General features: G+C 51.7%; 2 protein-coding genes across 2 annotated transcripts; one reads left to right on the forward strand and one right to left on the reverse strand.

Annotated features, from left to right (window-relative positions):
• Window positions 1–65: 65 nt before the first annotated feature.
• OTOP2 (otopetrin 2) lies at window positions 66–6,077 on the reverse strand. The gene is made up of 7 exons (XM_059485920.1): window positions 5,945–6,077; window positions 4,946–5,374; window positions 4,313–4,449; window positions 3,666–3,724; window positions 2,900–3,033; window positions 1,561–2,450; window positions 66–1,002 (listed from the first exon to the last, which is right to left on the reverse strand). The coding sequence occupies exons 2-7, from the start codon at window positions 5,340–5,342 to the stop codon at window positions 832–834; spliced, it is 1,788 nt and encodes a 595-aa protein (XP_059341903.1). The 5' UTR covers window positions 5,343–5,374; window positions 5,945–6,077; the 3' UTR covers window positions 66–831.
• A 3,010-nt stretch (window positions 6,078–9,087) lies between these two features.
• On the forward strand, window positions 9,088–18,110 carry USH1G (USH1 protein network component sans). The gene is made up of 2 exons (XM_059486016.1): window positions 9,088–9,251; window positions 16,874–18,110. Exons 1-2 carry the CDS (start codon window positions 9,088–9,090, stop codon window positions 18,108–18,110), a joined length of 1,401 nt encoding a protein of 466 aa, XP_059341999.1.

Here is an 18,110-nt window from a genome sequence, read left to right on the forward strand (position 1 = left end):
AAAAGAAAAAGAAAAAAGAAAAAAGAAAAATCTCTTTATTATCCCCCAGACTGTATTGCCCACATCGTCTTTATGATTCTTGAGCCCTGATTCAGGAGAGCTGAGAAGAAAGTGTGCTAGAGCAATCCCATATCAGGGCTAGCCCAGGACCACAGGCACAGCTCTCCCTCCTTGGGAAGAGGAGGCTGCAGTGAAGCTTCCTGGAGAGGAAGGCACGGGCTGGCACAGAGAAGTGTTGAGAGGGCCCATACACATGGGCAATACAGAGAGGAAAGATTAAAATGTTTCCCAAAGCCTTTGGTGGTCACCAATTTGTTTTTCACATCTCTGCAGGGGAGTGATTTCCGACTGGCCATACGAGGAGGTGAAGCAGTTTCCCTTTCTGTCCTTCCAGGCCTTTGTCAGCCCTTGCACTCTCCAGCTCTCTGTGTGCAGGGAGGCTCTGACTGCCCGAGGGTGCTGAGAACGCTCTGGAGAGTCCATCAGTGGCATGGAGTGAACAGGCTTTACAAGGAAGGTGAGTCTCTGTGTGAACCAAGGGTAATCACCATGATCCCACCCTAGATAACTTCCTTTTTTAAAATCTGTTCTCTTTTAAGCATTAAGAACTTCAGACACACACAGGCACATCCACACACAAGTAGCAAAAATAAAATCTGGATTATGTTTGGATCATCTTCACTGACAGTTCATAAATGCCCCAACACTGCAAGGGGACACGATTCAGGCAGTGTTGGAGACCCCTGGGGACATCTGGGCAGCTCCCAGCCCTGGGGTAGGAAGAAGGTGGATTGCTTGAGGAGGATCTCATCTTCCTTGCAAGGGAGCTCTTTAGGACATGATGTAGACCTCCAGCAAGCTGGCCACGGCGTGCATTCGGTAGAAGATGCCAAAGGGCAGGCAAATGTCCACGATGGCCGGCCACATGGAATCGCCATAGAAGTTCAGTTCTGTGTCATTGTCAAACTGGGGCCGGGCACCGAACGCTGGCATGATCCAGAGCTGTGGGAGGAAATGGGAGAACAGCACTGTGTGAGAAAGGTGTGTGCTGCATCAGGGGCCTGCAGTCACAGCTTCCCAAGAAAGGAGCAACCTCCTAGGCCATGGGTTTCAAGAAGAGATGTGCTGCCATGTCTCAAGAAAACCCAGACTTCACCCCAGATATTTGTCACTTTACATCCCTTCTTTGGGGGAGTGAAGGGAATGGTTTAATGTAATTTATTAACGTCATCTATCCCACACATCCACTTATGCACAATAAAAGCACTGAAACTGATTATTCTCTTGCATCCACCTCCTGTGTCTGATATTCTGGTGGTAAGTGACAGGTCTGTTGATCTAGCCTGAAATGTCTTAATTTCAGGGCAGTCACTTTGTTTTTTTAGGGGACAAGGGAATCAGAATTCTGCATTTATAAATATAACTAATGTACTTTCTGTACAGCAGAGGCACAGAAAAAGCTGCTTTTCCATAGGCCACACCTTTTCCTTCACAGACCCTTCTCCCTTTTGCTTGTAGCCCTCTCCTTCCCCACAAACTCTTCTCCCTGCATGTACTCACTATGATATTGCTCAGCAGCAGGAACATGGAGATCTCCCTCAAGAACTTCCTCCTCCAGTTCATCTTCTTGGGGGCAGTGAGGGACCTGACGAGGTCAGAAGTGTGCATGGCTTCCGTGCCAGACGCCGCACTGGCAGCCAAGGTGGTGCCAGTGTCGGGCACCCGCAGGGACACGGCGTTGATGTTCACAAAGGTGAGCCCGTAGAGGTCCTTCTGGTGAGACTCATGCTTGCAGTCCTCCTTGGGGGGCTGCCGGTGGAGGCCCTCGATGATGAAGACGTTCTGGAAGGTGTGCTGGGCGATCATGAGGAGGGCATAGGTGAGGTTGAGTGCGCTGATAGTGTCCCTTGGCGTGCTGGCCACGATGGCCACAATGGAGTAGTAGGAAATGGCATATTGCCCCAAGGCTGCCCCCATTAGCAGGGCCACGTCCAGGGTCCTGGTGGGGTTCTTATGCCGGTCCATGTCCCTCTTGTCAAACCGGTAGATGACGGAGCCACCGATGCAGACAAGAGACATCAGGCTCAGACAAACAATGTTGAAGATGTAGTACATGGTGAGTGCTTGGCTCTTCTTGCTGGATTCAGTGCTGGAATTTACCTGCACCTCGTACAGGATGAGGACTCCCAAACCACTCACGAGGATGATGAGGCCCAACATGATGCCTACAAAGAAGGTCCTTCGGAAGAGCCTGAACTTCAGGCGCTGAATGTGGTGGGAGTGGTGGTCTATGAAGCGTCCAACGTTCTTCCACATGACATAGACCATGGCAGAGGCAAAGAGACTGTACTCAATGTTAAAAGGGTACAGCCAAAAGTAGCCATTTTTGAAGATCTGGCAGATTTGGCTGTTGCAATTGCATTCTTCAACTGAGCTGCTTCTCATTCCCACTGAAACAAGACAAAACCAGACAGGTGCCATGGTATTAAAACAAGGAACAAGACTTCTCCCTGAAGAACTGGATGTTTGGGGTCAGTGAAAATCAAAACAAAGAACAAAAGAATATGTGACCACTTTAAAAACAAGGACACTTCACCCTCAGCTTTCTTGTGCCCAGGTTCTTTCTTAAAACGTTAACTGTTAGGTTAAATCTTTCTTTTTCCTTCCCTTCTTCAATCCCATCCCATTTGTACAGAGTCTTCCACCTCTCTGACTCCTGTCCGACAGAGGTTAGGAAATGAACATCCATACTTGGCTTTTAACAAACCAGCCCTGACAAAGGTACCTCCAGCTCTAAACAGACCTTCTGAAAAGGGATAAAATCTGACTTGCTAGGGAACAATTTCTACCTGGTGGGATCTCTCCCTGGACCAGATGGCTTCGCAAAGAGGCAGATTACCTTTCAGGAGCCACCTGAAGATTTCCTCTGTCATGTTTTTCTTCAGCTTTGAATGTGCCTTGTGGACAGACTCATCTGTCACTGCTGACATCCACACAGCCAGGTTTGTAGTCAGCGTCAGCATCAAGCCACATCTGCAGGAGGAGGAGAAGGTTTGTGACATTAAAGCAGTGGCTCTAGCCCATGTTTCTCCCATCCATGATTTGGGACTGTGGCATCTGCCTGAAGTGGTGTGAGGACTCCAATGGCCCAGGCTAGAAATCTTGATCCTTTCTTTGCTGCCCTCACTCTCTTCCTGGCTTTTTTGTCCATGCTCATGAGAATTAGCAAGACTTGATTCCCGTTGTTGCTTTTGAAAGAGTTTCTCAATAGTGAATAAATTAAAATATCTGAACTGGTCTCCAGCAGATCCAGTCTTGCAAAAGTGGACAAGATCTCATTTTAACCTGAGTCTTGCCCACTGCATAGTTATCTTCCCCAGGGAAGAAAAAGTCAACTATGAATCATTATTTAATGATAATTATTTATTTAATACTATCTGCTTTGAGTAATGCTTGTATTTTTTAATTGAATCCCAACCCTGATATATCTACAGGTCATTAACCACAGCTGCTTGAGCCGGGATCTAAGTTTAGCTGGAGATTGAGCAAGTTTCGTTTTGGGCAGCATTAAGGGATTATCCCCTGGTTACACATTAGCTGTATGAGAGAGTACAGAACGCCCAGGTCTGCTGGGCCAGTGGGGTTCAAGGAGCAGCTGTGCTCACCTGGTAACGTTCAGGTGCACGTGGATGCAGTCTTTGGCAGAGACCCACAGGAAATATGTCTGCAGGGAAGAGAAAAGGAGTTGTTACTCCCAGCAAAACAAGAAAGCAAAGGACCCCTCCGAAGGAGGGAGAGCAGAGCAGAGAGCAAACTTTCGCTTGGGTCCATCTGGGCTCAGCCTCATAGTTCATGATGCTGGCCCTCTGCTGGAGGTTCTTTGCTCCCACTGCCATTGCTCTGCCCATGGCCAATCCTTGTTCTGTCTAAATTGTCCCTCTCTGATCTCTTCCCTCCTTGGCATTGTCCCAGAGCAGGGGGTCCTCTGTGTGGCCCCTCAAACTGCAAGGTAGCCCCCTGCCTTGATTGCCCTTCTCCCCCTCTGTTCTTTATGGGCAAGGAGGCCTGGCTGGCTGGGGGCTTTTCAGAGTTTGTGACAAAAATGCCAACAAGTTTAAATCACTGCCTTAGAGTGAGTTGAGTTGCCATAGATGGAAGCTGTTGGAGGGAGAAGATGTGGGCTGGGTGGGGGCTGAGTTAAGGCCTTGCATTTGCTGTGGGGGCAGCTGAACTAAATCCAAGAGATCAGAGCTCCTTCCACTGGTGCCTGTGTCTCTCTACTGCTCCCCAAGACAGAGCACAACCATCTCACCTGGACCACCACAAATATTGCCTGCACAATGGGGTAGATGATTTTGATTGCAGACAGGCAGCTGTAGAAGCTCGAGTAATATCCTATTTTGAACACATCCATGACAAGGCTGAAAATGGCAAATAGGATCAGGCCTCCTGTTGGGGAACAAAATTATCTGTGGTTGGACAGATGTGTGCACATGGGCTAATGCAGATGGATGAGAGGAAGAAGAGGAAATGTTGTCATGAAGAGGCTTTGCTTCTACTGATGTTTTTCCTCTCCCAGCACCCAAATTATCTTGGCAGCAACAAAATCATACAATAATTTTAGCTGGAACTGATTTTCAATCAGCCTGGTATGCTGGGGCTAACAGCTCTTGCAAAAGCAGCAGAAGAGATCCTGGTGTAAGTTGCCAAGAGCCGTTGTGGATTCAGGGAGACCTGGCAGTGAATCCAGTGCAAGGACCAGGAGCTGACCTGAGGCAGGGCATGGTGCCATGTCCCAGTCCATCAGCAGGAAGAGGCTGTGCCCAGATCTTTGCTGCTTCCCTTGTAATAACAGATGCTCCCATGAACTGTCCATCTCTAGCCCTAGAGAAGGGCAGGATTTAGGGTCTGGAATTTGTATCTCCCCTCCAGCCCCAGCACCTACCTCTCAGCCAGATGGGCCCGGCGTGGGAGTCCTTGCCCAGGATGGCACCGGGGCACCGGGAGGTGCCGGCGAGGTAGAAGATGATCCAGATGATGACAATCAGCATCATGACTGTCAGCAGGAAGAAGACGTCGTAGTCGTGCACGGCGATCTTCTCGAAAGCGCCGCTGCTCACCAGCGTGCAGGCCAGCAGGGCCAGGTGCACGGCCAGCAGGATGGAGAACATGCGGCCACCCTTCTTCCACACTTCCTTGGAGGCAGGAGTGGAGGGCGGCTGGTGGCTGAAGGACGCGCTCTGGCTCGAAGCCAGGCCGGCTTTGTCGTCCTTGTGCCCGCAGCCCATGCTGCAGGGGAGGTGTCCGAGCTCGCTGTCCTTCTGCCCGGGCTCCTCGGTCATGGCTCAGCCAAGGCTCTGCCTGAGGGTCAGAGCTGTTAAGAAGAGAGGCCCGTGAGTGAGAGGTGCATTTGGAACAGCCCAGCACACGTGATGAGCAGCACAGGATGTATTGCAGAGACAGGGAGTGCAAGAAGAAGGGTGCGCTGATTTTTAAACTTTCCCTTTCCTGGTTCCCTGACGACTTTTTTACTTCAGATGCTCTTGCTCGGGAAGATCCCAGGTCAGTTTAATGACGTGTCACACCACATTTACGTGTTTATTAATGTGAGAATTGGAAAAGCACCAAAAAGCACTCACAGGATCAAATACCCTGGGGCAAACAGCCAGTGTGGTTTAAATTCTAAATGTCACACACTAAATATTCTGAGAAATTGTTACACTTCCTTGCTGAAGAACAGGCCTCCAAAAGGTAAGAAACCCCCGAAAATCTTTGGACTATCACATCATAATTTGTAGCAGTTCCTGCAGGAAGGGTGTGAAATACTTGAGTTGTCACGCCCTCTAAAGCCCCTTGCCTGTGCCAAGTTTGGCATTTCATTCATTCTCAGTGAAAAGCCTGAAATAAAGTGAATTAACCATTCAAACAAAGCCATTCCACCAACCTGTTTTGCTGCCTGGGATCCAAATCTCTGCTCCTGCCAGGCTGAGAAGTTTCCCTGTTGCTGCAGCTTGGTCAGTTGAAGAATTTATACCTGTTGGGACGTCTCTGTGATTTATACCATATCTGGAGCTGACAGCAGGGCTTTGTGGGCTTCTCAGAGAAACTCGTGTGATCCATTTTGTGCAATAGCTGATTTTGGGGAAGCTGGAAAGAGATGAGGAGATAAGGGTTATTTACCTAGCAAGAGCATGAGTTGACAACACCGCTAAGCATGGCATGGACTGCTCAGTCACAGGGTCATGGCCACCACAGAGCAAGGCCACCCCACCAAATCCATCTCCCTACATGCATGAGGTCTCCTCCCCTGAGAGGAGATGGTTTAGGTGATGAACTTGTCTTTGGTGATGATTTTGTGCTTGGCTTTCTGCTCACTGGAGCAGAATAAACACTGTGCCCCACCCTGTGCTATTCAAATCAGTCCACTCCATGCCTCGAAGGTTCTTGAGGAAAAGGAAGAAATTTGCATTTGTACCTGTTCGGTGCCACAGTAACTTAATCCTTTCCCAGCCATGCTGTCATCAACGAGGAAGGTTTAGCACTAGAGAAGGGCAGGATTTGGGGACTGGGATTTGTGGTCTCCTTTGCTGACGCAGTGCCTTTGATCTTTCAGGGTAGGATCACCTTTCTCTGGACCTTAATTCCTCTCCTTCTAAGGAGTAACCATGTCACAAACCACAGGGCAGGGATGATTCAAACCTTTGTCTGGTAAGGGAAGTTTCTGCTCAAGGTCCCTTTCACCCAGCTATGTTTTGTGCGGGAGCTACAGGAGTCCCGTGGCAGTACTGGGTGGATGGGGACAAGTTTTAGTCCTTGAGATGCCTCATTTGGAGATGTCTCTGCTGCTTTCACCCTTCAGGGCAAGCACAGAGCTGGGGCCATTTGCTGTGTTTTCTCAGTCCCGTTCCTGCCCGCTTGTGTCCTTCTTGGCGCACTGCAGGACAGCAAACTGGATTGTGATGGGGAAGGAGAGCTGAGGATGCACTGCCCAGCCCAGGGACAGCCCCTGTGTCCCTGCCCTGCTGCCACCTGCTGCACCAGCTCTGCCCTGCCTGGCCTCTGCTGAGCCACGGGATTCCTTTTGGGGTGAGTGGCTGATCTCCTCTCAGTCTGCAGCCTTTCCCAGGGGAAGCCCAGGCCTCCCACAAGTAAATCCCAGCTGATCGTGATGTTTTGCAGAGGCCAAAGGTTCAGAGGCCCCTCGGGCTAAAGGCGCTCGTTTACTGCGCTTCTTTTGTCCTTCCCAGCCAGCAATAGAGGAAAGAGTGTTCACTGCCTCGGGCAATGCTCCCAGTCCCCCTGGCAGCCACCGTACAACGCAACAAATTTAATTAGTAACAATACAAGAATCATGAAATAACGTCGGTAATGAATTGCAGACGTTACTGTGCTGCTTTTCACCTGCAGGGATCCCAGCATCAAAAGCCTCAGCGGCTACTGCATCGCATCAGGCCTTGCCCAGGGAGGCTGAGCTGATGCAAATGAACCTGTTGAGGTGAGCAAACCCCGCAGGCTCTGGCTCTGATGCACTTCCAGGTGTCCCCAGGCTGATGCTGTGTCAGCCACCCAGGGATTAATCACTGCAGCTTGCGTGGGTGCACCTGGCACTGCTTTAGGGCCACCCTCCTGTCTTGGAGCATTTTTTTTCCCTTACAAAAATAAGCTGCCTTTCTCATTTACTTCCTCTCTGCTCATTCCCTCCAAGCCCCCCTGATGATGTCTTACACCCTTTCCCCAGTTTTCGACTCTCCTCCCATTTCTCACCCATCCGATGGCTCTGTCCACCCTCTCCAAGCCCTGTGTCTGTCCCAGGGCCATGGTGACACACACACAGTCCCGCCCTGGAGCTCTCCTTTCCCAGGGTCAGGACATTACAGGTAAAATGAACAAGAGAGTAGCAGGAAATTCCTCCTCCACGTCAGCATGTCCCAGGGGATACAAAAATCCACCAATTCACCCTTGGGTGTTATGTATTGGGACAGCTTCGTGCTTCGGCCAGCACCCAGGCTTGGCTCCATCTTTCGGACAGCAGAGGGTGCCCGGGAACCGGGAACGCGGGGCTGGAGACGCTTCCTGGGGCTGTCCAACTCCCCGAGGGTTCACCAGCCGGGAATTCTGTGTCAGCATAAAAGACACCAGAGGCCAGACACTGCACCCACTGCACATCGCAGTGAAGTACCGAGTTACACACAGGGTTTGGGGTTTTTTTAAGTCTCCAGAGAGGGAAAAGAGATGAGAAAGGGAATGTTTCCGGCCCTTACGAGTTTCCTTGGTTTATCAGATTCCTGTTGCACAGTTTGTTGTGCAGTTCCTTGGGAAGCAGAATTCTGTGGGTATAGGCAGGGTAGATTGGGGGGATAGGGATGGTGACTGGGTCTGCTGTTGTCTTCCTAGTGACACTAGGGAGAGATATAAATAAATAAATAAATAAATAAATAAATAAATAAATTTGTTTTGTGGTTTGTTTTGGTTTTGTTTTGTTTTAAGTGAGGAAAAGCTGAGTTGTGAACACCCCTGGTATTACTTTGAAATCAGTCACCAAACTGCCCTCAGCCAACTCCACACAGGGCAGGATTATCCATCCAGGTCCCCGCTCTGACAGGGCTGTGAATGGAGGCCGTGGGGGTTTGTGCTCCTCTGACCCACCCTTCCTCCTCTGGCTACTGCTGCCCCTTGCTTGAGAAGGGGTAGCTATGGAACAGGGGCATATTGGGCAGGATAAACCCAGCAGCCTGTCTGACAGCCTGCTCTGCTCCGGGGACACATAACCCGGTGAATCGCTGCTGTGTGACCCGTGCTGAGCCCAGCAGAGCGATGCTGCTTAATTGGAGCTTTTAATGTGCCGTGGAGCTGGTGCGCGTTCCAAGGAGCCGCGGGGCCGGAGGATGCTTAGGACCCAGGGGAAGCGCTGTGGAGCCCGCCTGGCTGGGCTCGGAGCCGCTCCTGCCTCCCCGGCCAGGACTTCTCAGGTGTCCCGGTGCGCGGAGCTGTGCGAGGCCCTCCCGGCAGCTGCCCCTGCCCCACGCCCGTGCCCATGCTCCGGGCCCCCTGGGCACCCATGTGCTGGCGCGGGCACCCCTTGGCACCATGAATGACCAGTACCACCGAGCCGCCCGGGACGGCTACCTGGACCTGCTGAAGGAAGCCACCAAGAAGGACCTGAACTCGCCCGATGAGGATGGCATGACCCCGACCCTATGGGCCGCCTACCACGGCAACCTGGACGCGCTGCGCCTCATTGTCAGCAGAGGGTGAGTGCTGGCCAGGGACCAGGGGGAGCTGGGACCCCCTTCTTCCCCCTCTCTGCTCGCACGTCAGAGTGCCCCACAAAATTATGGCTTCTCTCTGTAAGACCCCTACTCCTGTCCTCCCCGCTGTTACTTTTCTTTGTTTGTGGTGCTTTGAATCTAATCCAACACTCCTGATAACTGCTCTGTGTTTTCCCAGCTCCTCTGACCCTCCAAGTGCTCTTGCCCCCAGCCTGCTTGCAGCACCGTGGGCAGCGATGAGTTCACCTTTCCAAGTGCTTTGTAATCTTTTACAGCTCCCATAAGGATAAACACATTGTGTTGCTGATGTGTAAAAAGGCCTTTTAAGTGAGGAGGTAGAGAAAATAACTGCTCCCTCTGTCCCCAGAATGCTTGCAGAGGGATGTATGCAGTGCCAGCTGGCAGTGGCTGGCACTTGTCTGTTTTACCCAGAGCAGGGTCTCAGTATGTGACCCCTGGGCAGCTTGTTGTACACTTGGAGCCTGGGAAATTCAGGTTTTCCAAGAGCAGATTTCTTTAAGCCCAGTCTCCCCCACAGGGCCTGCTCCATACTGGTCTGTGTCTCTGTACCTCACCCTGGGCTGCCAAATCTTTAAGAGTTTCTGGCTTCCTAAATGTGGATATGGTGGAGAGGTGGGAGTGGGATTAAGGGGACTTGTCAGACTGGAGGGATTTACACCTTGGTGTTGGGGGAACCACACAAGGTCTGTGCTAAAGCAAGACCTGCCATTCCTAGCTCCCTCTGGGGCAGTCTGTGACTCTCCAGTTCCTATTAAACCCCCAAACACACAGCCCAGTGCTTCCTTCTGCTCCAGCAGCTCTTCTGAGCACCTCTTTTAAAGCTGGAGTGGCTTCTGCCTTGTGTTGAGAGATTGGTGGTGCTGATTTTGATTTTTGTATTTCTAATATTGTGGGATGGTACTGAGGTCAGCAGCCTGGATGGACATCACACCTCCTTGGAAGGGCTTGACTTCTCCATGTTGGGCTTGGTGGGCCTGTCAGCTGCCATTCAGGGATTTGTTGTCCACCCTGGGCTCTGTTAGAGCTCTTGTACCTGACCAGCCACATCTCCACTGCACCCGTTCCTGGGCTCTTGCCATTTCCTGATATTCTGGTTTGCTTGTGCAAAACATTCATCCAGAACCTCAGCTGTGCTCACAGGCAAAGCTCCTCCATCCATTGTTGTCCTTTCATTGTAAATCATTTCCTTTTGGATCCTGAACTGAAGGCTGTGTACAAAGTGGCTTTGAGAAGTCCTGATGCAGTAGAAGTGTGTTCAGGAAAAGATTATTTCTGGGTCTGGAAGGGAGAGAGCAAGACAGTGCTCCAAGTGGAGCATCCTGAGAGGGTGTGGGCTGAGAGCCCTGTGATGCTTCCCTGGCTGGGGCTCTGTGACTCCCTGTGTACTCCAGGAAAGGCTGTGCTTAGCAAAAACCTGTCCAGAGCTCCTGTCAGGACAGGAATGGCTAGCCAGGGCCAGAGGGACATGGGAGGAATGCTCAGGGGATGAGAACCTGAAGTTAAAAATGGTTCCAAAGACTCTGATGGCCAAAAAGTCAAACTGGAAGGCCCAAGCAGTGGTTGAATGCTCCTCCAGAGAGGCAAAGGCTTTTGGACTGACTTTATAATCTCTTTATATCACTGTACCTCCTCATATTGCTCATCTCCATCACAGGGCACCCTGCAGCACCACTGCCTGCCCTGCCAACCCCCATCTAAGCCAGCAGTTTCTGCCTCTCCACAAAGCCCAAGGGAAGCTTTTGTAAACTCACATTGGATTAAAAGGTCCTTGTGGGCTCAAATCGTGTTCCAGTGCAGCCTGGCTGCTGTTTAATTAACAACCTAATATACATTTGTTCCTGACAAGGAAAATAGCCTGGCAAAAGCCCAGTGCCCTTTACATGATGGATGGTGGAGCAAGGTGTGTGGCTGTGGGACTGCAGGATGTGTTTGCATTTGTGCATTCATCTCCATGTGTCAGATCCTTGCCCAGGGCCACAGAGAGACCAGTAAAGTGCTTGGCATGGAGGCAGCTCCTTGGAGCTGGCTGTGGGTCTGCCAAAGGCAGGAAAGCCCCAGCCTGGGGGCAAGGGTGCCAGAGAGGTGGATTGTGCAAGACCCAGGAGAGCCTGAGGGCAGACCCTGTAATTTTCTGCCAGTGCCCACGATGATGTTCCACAGTATTTAAGCTTTGTTCAGAGATGAAACTTAATGCTTTGTTATATATGTTACTATTACACCTGCACTATAATCACTGTGAGGCAAGAGGGAGGGCCCCTGAGCATCCCAAAATGTCAGAGAATTGTTCTCTGGCCTCTGCTGCCAAAATATTCCTCCTTTGGTTCAGAGAGCCCTGCACTACCAGGTGGGAGTGTGGGACTATGGGATGGAGCAGCATCTGGGGGAGTGGAGGCTTTGGGGCTGGGCTGGCTCCATGCAGGGTTGGGGTGGGAGGCATCTCCAGGGCCTGAGGGGGCTGGTGAGCCTCCACCTGGGTGTCACAGGGATGTCAGAGCACCCAGGATGATGAGGAGTCCTGGGACAGCAAGAAGCACCAGAATCTCCTTGCCAGTGCTGGGCAGTGCCCAAACAAGATGGGACATTGAGTGCTATGAAATGCCCTTTGAGGGTGGCCAGAGGAACTCTGAGAAAGCAGGGCTGTGGGAGGGGGCTCCTGAGGGCCAAAATCATGGCTCTAATGGTCGTGCCAGGCTGATGGACACATGTAGGCTCTGTCATCAGTGAAGGAGCCTCATCCACATGTGTTCAGCAGATTGTGGTGTCAGGCTGGAACAAGGAGGGGGAAGGAAATCCTTTGGTTGGTCCTTGAGGGAAGCTTGTTGCCCCAACCCACATGGAAGGTAAATGAAATAGGCTGGTGATGTGTCTGTGCCTCTGTGCACCCTTTGCAACAGACAGAGAGAGGGTTTGGGATGGAGGGATCAGCAGTGGCTCATCCTTCTTGTTTGCCACACAAAAAGCCTTTTTCTTCCTCCTGGCCGGCTCCAGTGAGGAAAACAAACTCAATTAACATGATGGCTGGGAAGAGGCAGGCAGGCTGGCATTTAGCATTGCAGCTTTTCAGACACAGTAATTCTTCAGTGTGGTTCATTAGGCACTGCTGTGGCAGTGGCAGGCACCAGTCCAGCTCCAGTTACAGGCAGGTCTGGGGGCCTTGGCTGGGATCAGCCAGGACTTGCTTGCAGTGGACAGCAGGAGAAGTGAGGATGCGTCTGCAGGTCCTCGCTCAGCAGAGCTGGTTCCCATTTTCCCATCTTACAGAAACAGGGGGCACAGATACTTTGGATGTCAGTGGCAGAGGGGACAGGTGGCTCAGCCATGGTTTGGGGCTGACGGTGGCTCCTGACATCAGCCAGGCTGCTCGAGGGCATCACAGCAGCCCTCAGGGCAGGGCTGCAGCAAAGGCACGTGAAGGGGATGTGAGGGCGATGTGAGGGCGATGTGAGGGCGATGTGAGGGCGATGTGAGGCTGATGTGAGGGCGATGTGAGGGTGATGTGAGGGTGATGTGAGGGTGATGTGAGGCTGATGTGAGGGCGATGTGAGGGTGATGTGAGGGCGATGTGAGGGTGATGTGAGGTTGATGTGAGGGCGATGTGAGCGTGATGTGAGGGTGATGTGAGCGTGATGTGAGGGCAATGTGAGGGTGATGTGAGGCTGATGTGAGGGTGATGTGAGCGTGATGTGAGGGCAATGTGAGGGTGATGTGAGGCTGATGTGAGGGTGATGTGAGCGTGATGTGCACCCTCTGCACCCACAGGGCTGGAGGCCGCGTGGGAGCCGGGGCAGCCTGGCTGTGTTGGTGGGGACCTTCCCAGGGTGAGGACCTGCCGGGAAGGTGAAGGAGCAGGGTGGGGCTCTGTTGCAGCTTCGTGGCTTCCGGCACCTGAGCTGGCTGCTGGCAGTGAGGGTGAGCCCTGGGCACGTTGGGGTGCTGAACCAGGAGACGTGGCCCAGGCCACTGCCCCAACACGAGCAGCCACTGGACAGGAGCTGCCAGCCTGGCTTTCTGCTGGGACAAGATGCAGAGAGCCCTGGCACGACCTCATCTACAGCATCTCTGCTGGATTTCTGGGGATTTGAGCCTGGAGGACAATTGAATCCCCAGGCTACCACTATCTGGGGAAAACTTGGTGTACGGGACCCAAAGCTCTGCTCTGAGCCCAAAAGCTCATCTTTTCTGCTCTTTTCTAGGCTTTGCTTGGGTCATTGCCCTCACTGACTATGCTGAAGGTAGTGAGGGATTGTTTCTCAGGCCATAAATTATTTTTTTCACTCTTCCTTTATCCAAAACCATTTTATGGGAGCAGAGACACTCTGCACCCAGTTGGCTCCTGGTCTGAGGGCCCGATACCTCACACACACCCATGAGCCAAGGGTGAGCCAGCCCTTTGCTATCAGAGGAACTTCACACATGCGGCCAGGGAAGAGCATATGTAAGTGCCCCTGGATTCCCCAGCTAATTGGAATCCTATGGGAGAAGCAGAGGGGAAAAACCAGCAGGAAGGGAGTGAGCATGCATGTCATGGTGCAAACACAGTGACTCAAGAGATGCACATGTCCACATAAGGGGCCCAATTAACAGTGTTTTAATAATGATTATTACAGGAGTTGACTAAGTGCTCAAAAACGCTTTGAAGCTGAGAAGTGCTGCACTTTACACCTGTTATTAAAATATGTTCCCACTTAGTGGACCCTGCAGTCAGCATCTCCTCATGTGCAGCACCCCGGAGGTGAAGTTTTGCTCAGACAGACACCTGCCAGAGGGAGGGCCTCATGTTTATTATCTGAGTTGAATCAAACATCCCTACTTTGCAAGTCACCGTTCTTCTTTCCTTCTGATGCATTTTTAGCGCCTGCGGCAGACATTTACAGAGCAGAGGGCCTGGGATATCTAATTTTGCTCTAATACTCTTCTTTCTAGACAGTGGAAATGACCAGGGAAAGCTGGTTTTGATGTTCTTTCCCCTCTCTCTCTGAGGAAAGTAGACTTTCACATATGAAACCCCCAAGAGCTCCCTGGCTTTGCCCTCTGCCCCCTGAACCAGACAGACCTGAGAACAGGCTCCAAAAGGTACTGGATGGATTGAGCATCCACTTAATTTAGGGGGCAAGACTATTTCCAGTGAGTCCACTGCTCAGTCACTGTCCCCACCATGAGTCCACAGACACACTGGGACCCTTGGGGTGCCCGGGCTCACCTGCCCACCATGCCAGGCACACCAGTGCCCTTTCAGAGCACACAAAACAAACCAACAGCCCTTCACACACTGGAGTCTCTCACCAGCACCAGCAGTTCCATGTGGAACAGGTTCACTGGCTCTTTAAATCCAGCTTCATCAATAATTTACTCCTCTCTTGCAATTCATCAAATATTTATCCTCCCCATGCATTTCCCAGCCTGGACATGTCACTACGAGGGTAGAAGCAAGGGCTGGGGAATTACTGCTCCTGGAAACTCGGCATTGCCAGAGCACTATCAGATCCCTTCCCTCCTTCTCTTGGCTTCATGGCTCCTCAGCCCTGTGATCTCCTGCCTTCCCCCTCTTCATCACCCATCTTTGAAACCTCTTTCTCCTTCTATAGGAGATGTCAAAGGCTGTGGCTCAAAAGTCCTGAAGGGTTTGTGGTTTTTTTGGCCTTACAGAGTTTCAAACCTATTGATTAACTTGCTGAATTTGCCAATGAGCTCAAGGTTGTGCTTACTGTGTTTCTGTAAATTTAGTGAAAACATGTTTATGATGGAGTTTGCTGTTCCTGCTCCCACAGAGAAAGCTGAGTGCATCTCATAGCAGCTTTCAGGGAATGAACTTGGGAAGTTCATGCTCTGGGTGCAAATAATCTCCAGTTTAACCTCTGGACAGGCTTTATTGCTTTTCTAAAGCCTAAGGATTGCAAACTTGGCATTACACTGACCGGGCAGTTCCTCTCTGTCTCTGCTGCCCCTTGGACAGTGTTCCAAGCAGGCAGTGGGGTCCCTGTGTGGGGATGAATGTGCTGGATGAGGCTGTTTCTGGGGTTTGGGCGTTTGCATAAAGTGATGAAGGTGCAAAGCAGGAGGGTAAAGAAGTCCCTCTGCTCCTGTGGTCTCCTGCTCCTTCCCTGGAGAAGTTTTTGGACTCTTTGAAGTCAGACAAGCCATAGCTCAGAGCACATGGGATTTGGGAGAGGGTTCTGGGCTCTGCTGCTCCCAGCTCTTGCCAACACAGACCCTAAAGCAGTGAGGAGTTAAGTAATCTCTGCTGAAGGTCTGAATTGTGCATTTAAGGAGTTGGACCTGATGATCCTTGATGGGTCACTTTCAATTCTCTATGATTTGCCTTCTGCCCTCCTGGTGTCACCATGGACTGAGGTCTGTGTGGAGGAGGATCAGTGCTGGGCTCCTCTGCAGCTCACTGAAAGGTTGATGTGGGAACAGGCAAGAGCTGTGCTGAGCCAGAGCTCTGCCAGAGCCCTGCTGCCCACGAGGAGCGGCTCCTGAGGGTGGTGGAGCTGCCCAGCCTTAATAAAAGGCTTTGCCATATCCATGTGCACGGAGGGAGAGCGCTCTGTTGACAGATACTGCTGCTGGCTGCATATCATTAGCACACAGCTCGGGAGAGGGCTGGGCCAGCAGGGGTGTGAACTCTCTCTCGTTTCACCTGAGCACAAATACAGAGGAATGTCAGACTTCCCTTGAATCCCAGGTTTGTGTTTGTCCTGGCACAGGAGGCAGGAGATGCAGGCAGGTGGTTGTGTCCTGCCAGCAGCTTGCTGGGGCAGGGGCTGGCACAGTGTGAATGGAGATGCCACTGGCAGTGTCCAGCTCCTGAGGAGTGCAGAAACCTAATCTGCACTTTTTCTGAAACTGGATTCTCTGGATGTGCTAATACCAGCGTGCTTCCAGCTGTGCTATCGAGACCAAGCATGGTACAGCAAAATCTCCCTCAAAACCCTAATGCCAGAGCCAATGACAGCAAAATCACTCTTATCCTCTCATGCCAACATTCCTCTTTGTGCCACAGATTTCCCCAGGTGCCAAGGAACAGCTGGGTGGGAAGGTAGAGCAGCTGGGGGGTCTCAGAACCATTGCTGAGGATGGATGTTTCATGGTGGGATCCCAAGGTGTCCTACCCAGGATGTGGCATACAGAGAGGCATTTGGGCATGACCCCCCACAGAGGCTGAATGAAGCCAAGTTCTGAAGACAGATTCTGACTAGAATTAAATAGGATATTTGAAATTTTACAACAAGCTTAAGGTCTGAGATGGCATTAGACCCGTTGTCTCAGTTCTGGGCTATTCAGAACCTGACTTGCCTTTCTCAGAAGTTGGTTTGATGTGGGAACACATTTTTCTTGAGATCTAAATCCAAGTCACATTGCCACAGCCTTGCATGTGGGCCACATGATTCCTTGGCAGTAGTACACCCCCCCAGAAGACCCCTTTAAAATAACGTTGCAGGAACCTTAGGTGCATAGCTTGATATTTCAAGCAAGGAGGCAGCAGTTCATGGTGCTGATTTGCCCCTGCACAGCTGGGAATGTCTCAGTGAAGTCTGTTATCAATCCCTGCATGCTAAACATTTGATTTTCTTGCTGCCTAGGGGTGATCCAGACAAATGTGACATCTGGGGGAACACCCCCCTCCACCTGGCAGCAGCCAATGGCCACCTGAACTGCCTCTCCTTCCTCATCTCCTTTGGGGCCAACATCTGGTGCCTGGACAATGACTACCACACCCCGCTGGACATGGCAGCCATGAAGGGGCACATGGAGTGCGTGCGGTACCTGGACTCGATTGCTGCCAAGCAGAGCAACCTCAACCCCAAGCTGGTGAGCAAACTGAAGGACAAGGCCTTTCGGGATGCAGAGAGGAGGATTAAGGACTGTGTCAAGCTGCAGAAGAAGCACCACGAAAGGATGGAGAAACGCTACAGAAAGGAGATGTCAGATAATTCGGATACCATGAGCTTTTCCAGCTATTCCAGCAGCACCTTAAGCAAGAAGTTCCAGCACATGTCTATGGTGACTTCCCTGCCATATTCACAAGCCACCATCCATGGCACAGCCAAGGGAAAGACGAAAATACAAAAGAAATTAGAGAAGAAGAAGCAGGTGGATGGGACATTCAAGATCTACGAGGATGGCAGGAAAAGCGTGCGGTCTCTGTCTGGTCTGCAGCTGGGCAACGATGTCATGTTTGTGAAGCAGGGTACGTACGCCAGCCCGAAGGAGTGGACGCGCCGCAACATCCGCGACATGTTCCTCACGGACGAAGACACCGTCTCCCGTGCCATAAGCGACCCAGGTTTGCACATGGACTCGGCCCACTCCGAGGTCAGCACTGACTCCGGACACGACTCCTTGTTCAACCGCCCCGGGCTGGGCACCATGGTGTTCCGGCGCAACTACGTCAGCAGCGGGCTCTTCGGCATCGGCCGCGAGGACGGCGCCGCGCCGGGCGAGGACGGCATGGGCGTCAGACTGCGGAGCCGCCTGCAGCGCTCGCCAAGTCTCAACGACAGCATTGGCAGTGCCAACAGCCTGCAGGAGAGGAACGCCGAGGAGCTGCCCTGGGATGAGGTGGAGCTGGGCTTAGACGATGACGACGAACCGGACACCAGCCCCTTGGAAACTTTTCTGGCTTCCCTGCACATGTTTGAATTCATCTCCATCCTGAAGAAGGAAAAGATTGACTTGGAGGCCCTCATGCTGTGTTCAGACCATGACCTGAAGAGCATCAATATCCCTTTGGGCCCCAGGAAAAAGATTGTGGATGCCATCCAGAGGAGACGACAAACGCTGGAGAAGCCAGATGTCATTGTAGACACTGAACTGTAA

Source organism: Ammospiza nelsoni, chromosome 19, assembly GCF_027579445.1.
Source record: "Ammospiza nelsoni isolate bAmmNel1 chromosome 19, bAmmNel1.pri, whole genome shotgun sequence".
NCBI classification, from domain to species: Eukaryota; Metazoa; Chordata; class Aves; order Passeriformes; family Passerellidae; genus Ammospiza; species Ammospiza nelsoni.

Bases quoted from the DNA above. Each gene is read 5' to 3' on its own strand.
- OTOP2 (XM_059485920.1), bottom strand. From the start codon at position 5,342: ATGACCGAGGAGCCCGGGCAGAAGGACAGCGAGCTCGGACACCTCCCC. The intron at 4,450-4,945 runs GTAGGTGCTGGG...GTTCCCCAACAG, and splicing joins CGGGCCCATCTGGCTGAGAG to GAGGCCTGATCCTATTTGCC. The intron at 3,034-3,665 runs GTGAGCACAGCT...CTCCTCCTGCAG, and splicing joins GTGCACCTGAACGTTACCAG to ATGTGGCTTGATGCTGACGC.
- USH1G (XM_059486016.1), top strand. From the start codon at position 9,088: ATGAATGACCAGTACCACCGAGCCGCCCGGGACGGCTACCTGGACCTG. The intron at 9,252-16,873 runs GTGAGTGCTGGC...CTTGCTGCCTAG, and splicing joins CGCCTCATTGTCAGCAGAGG to GGGTGATCCAGACAAATGTG.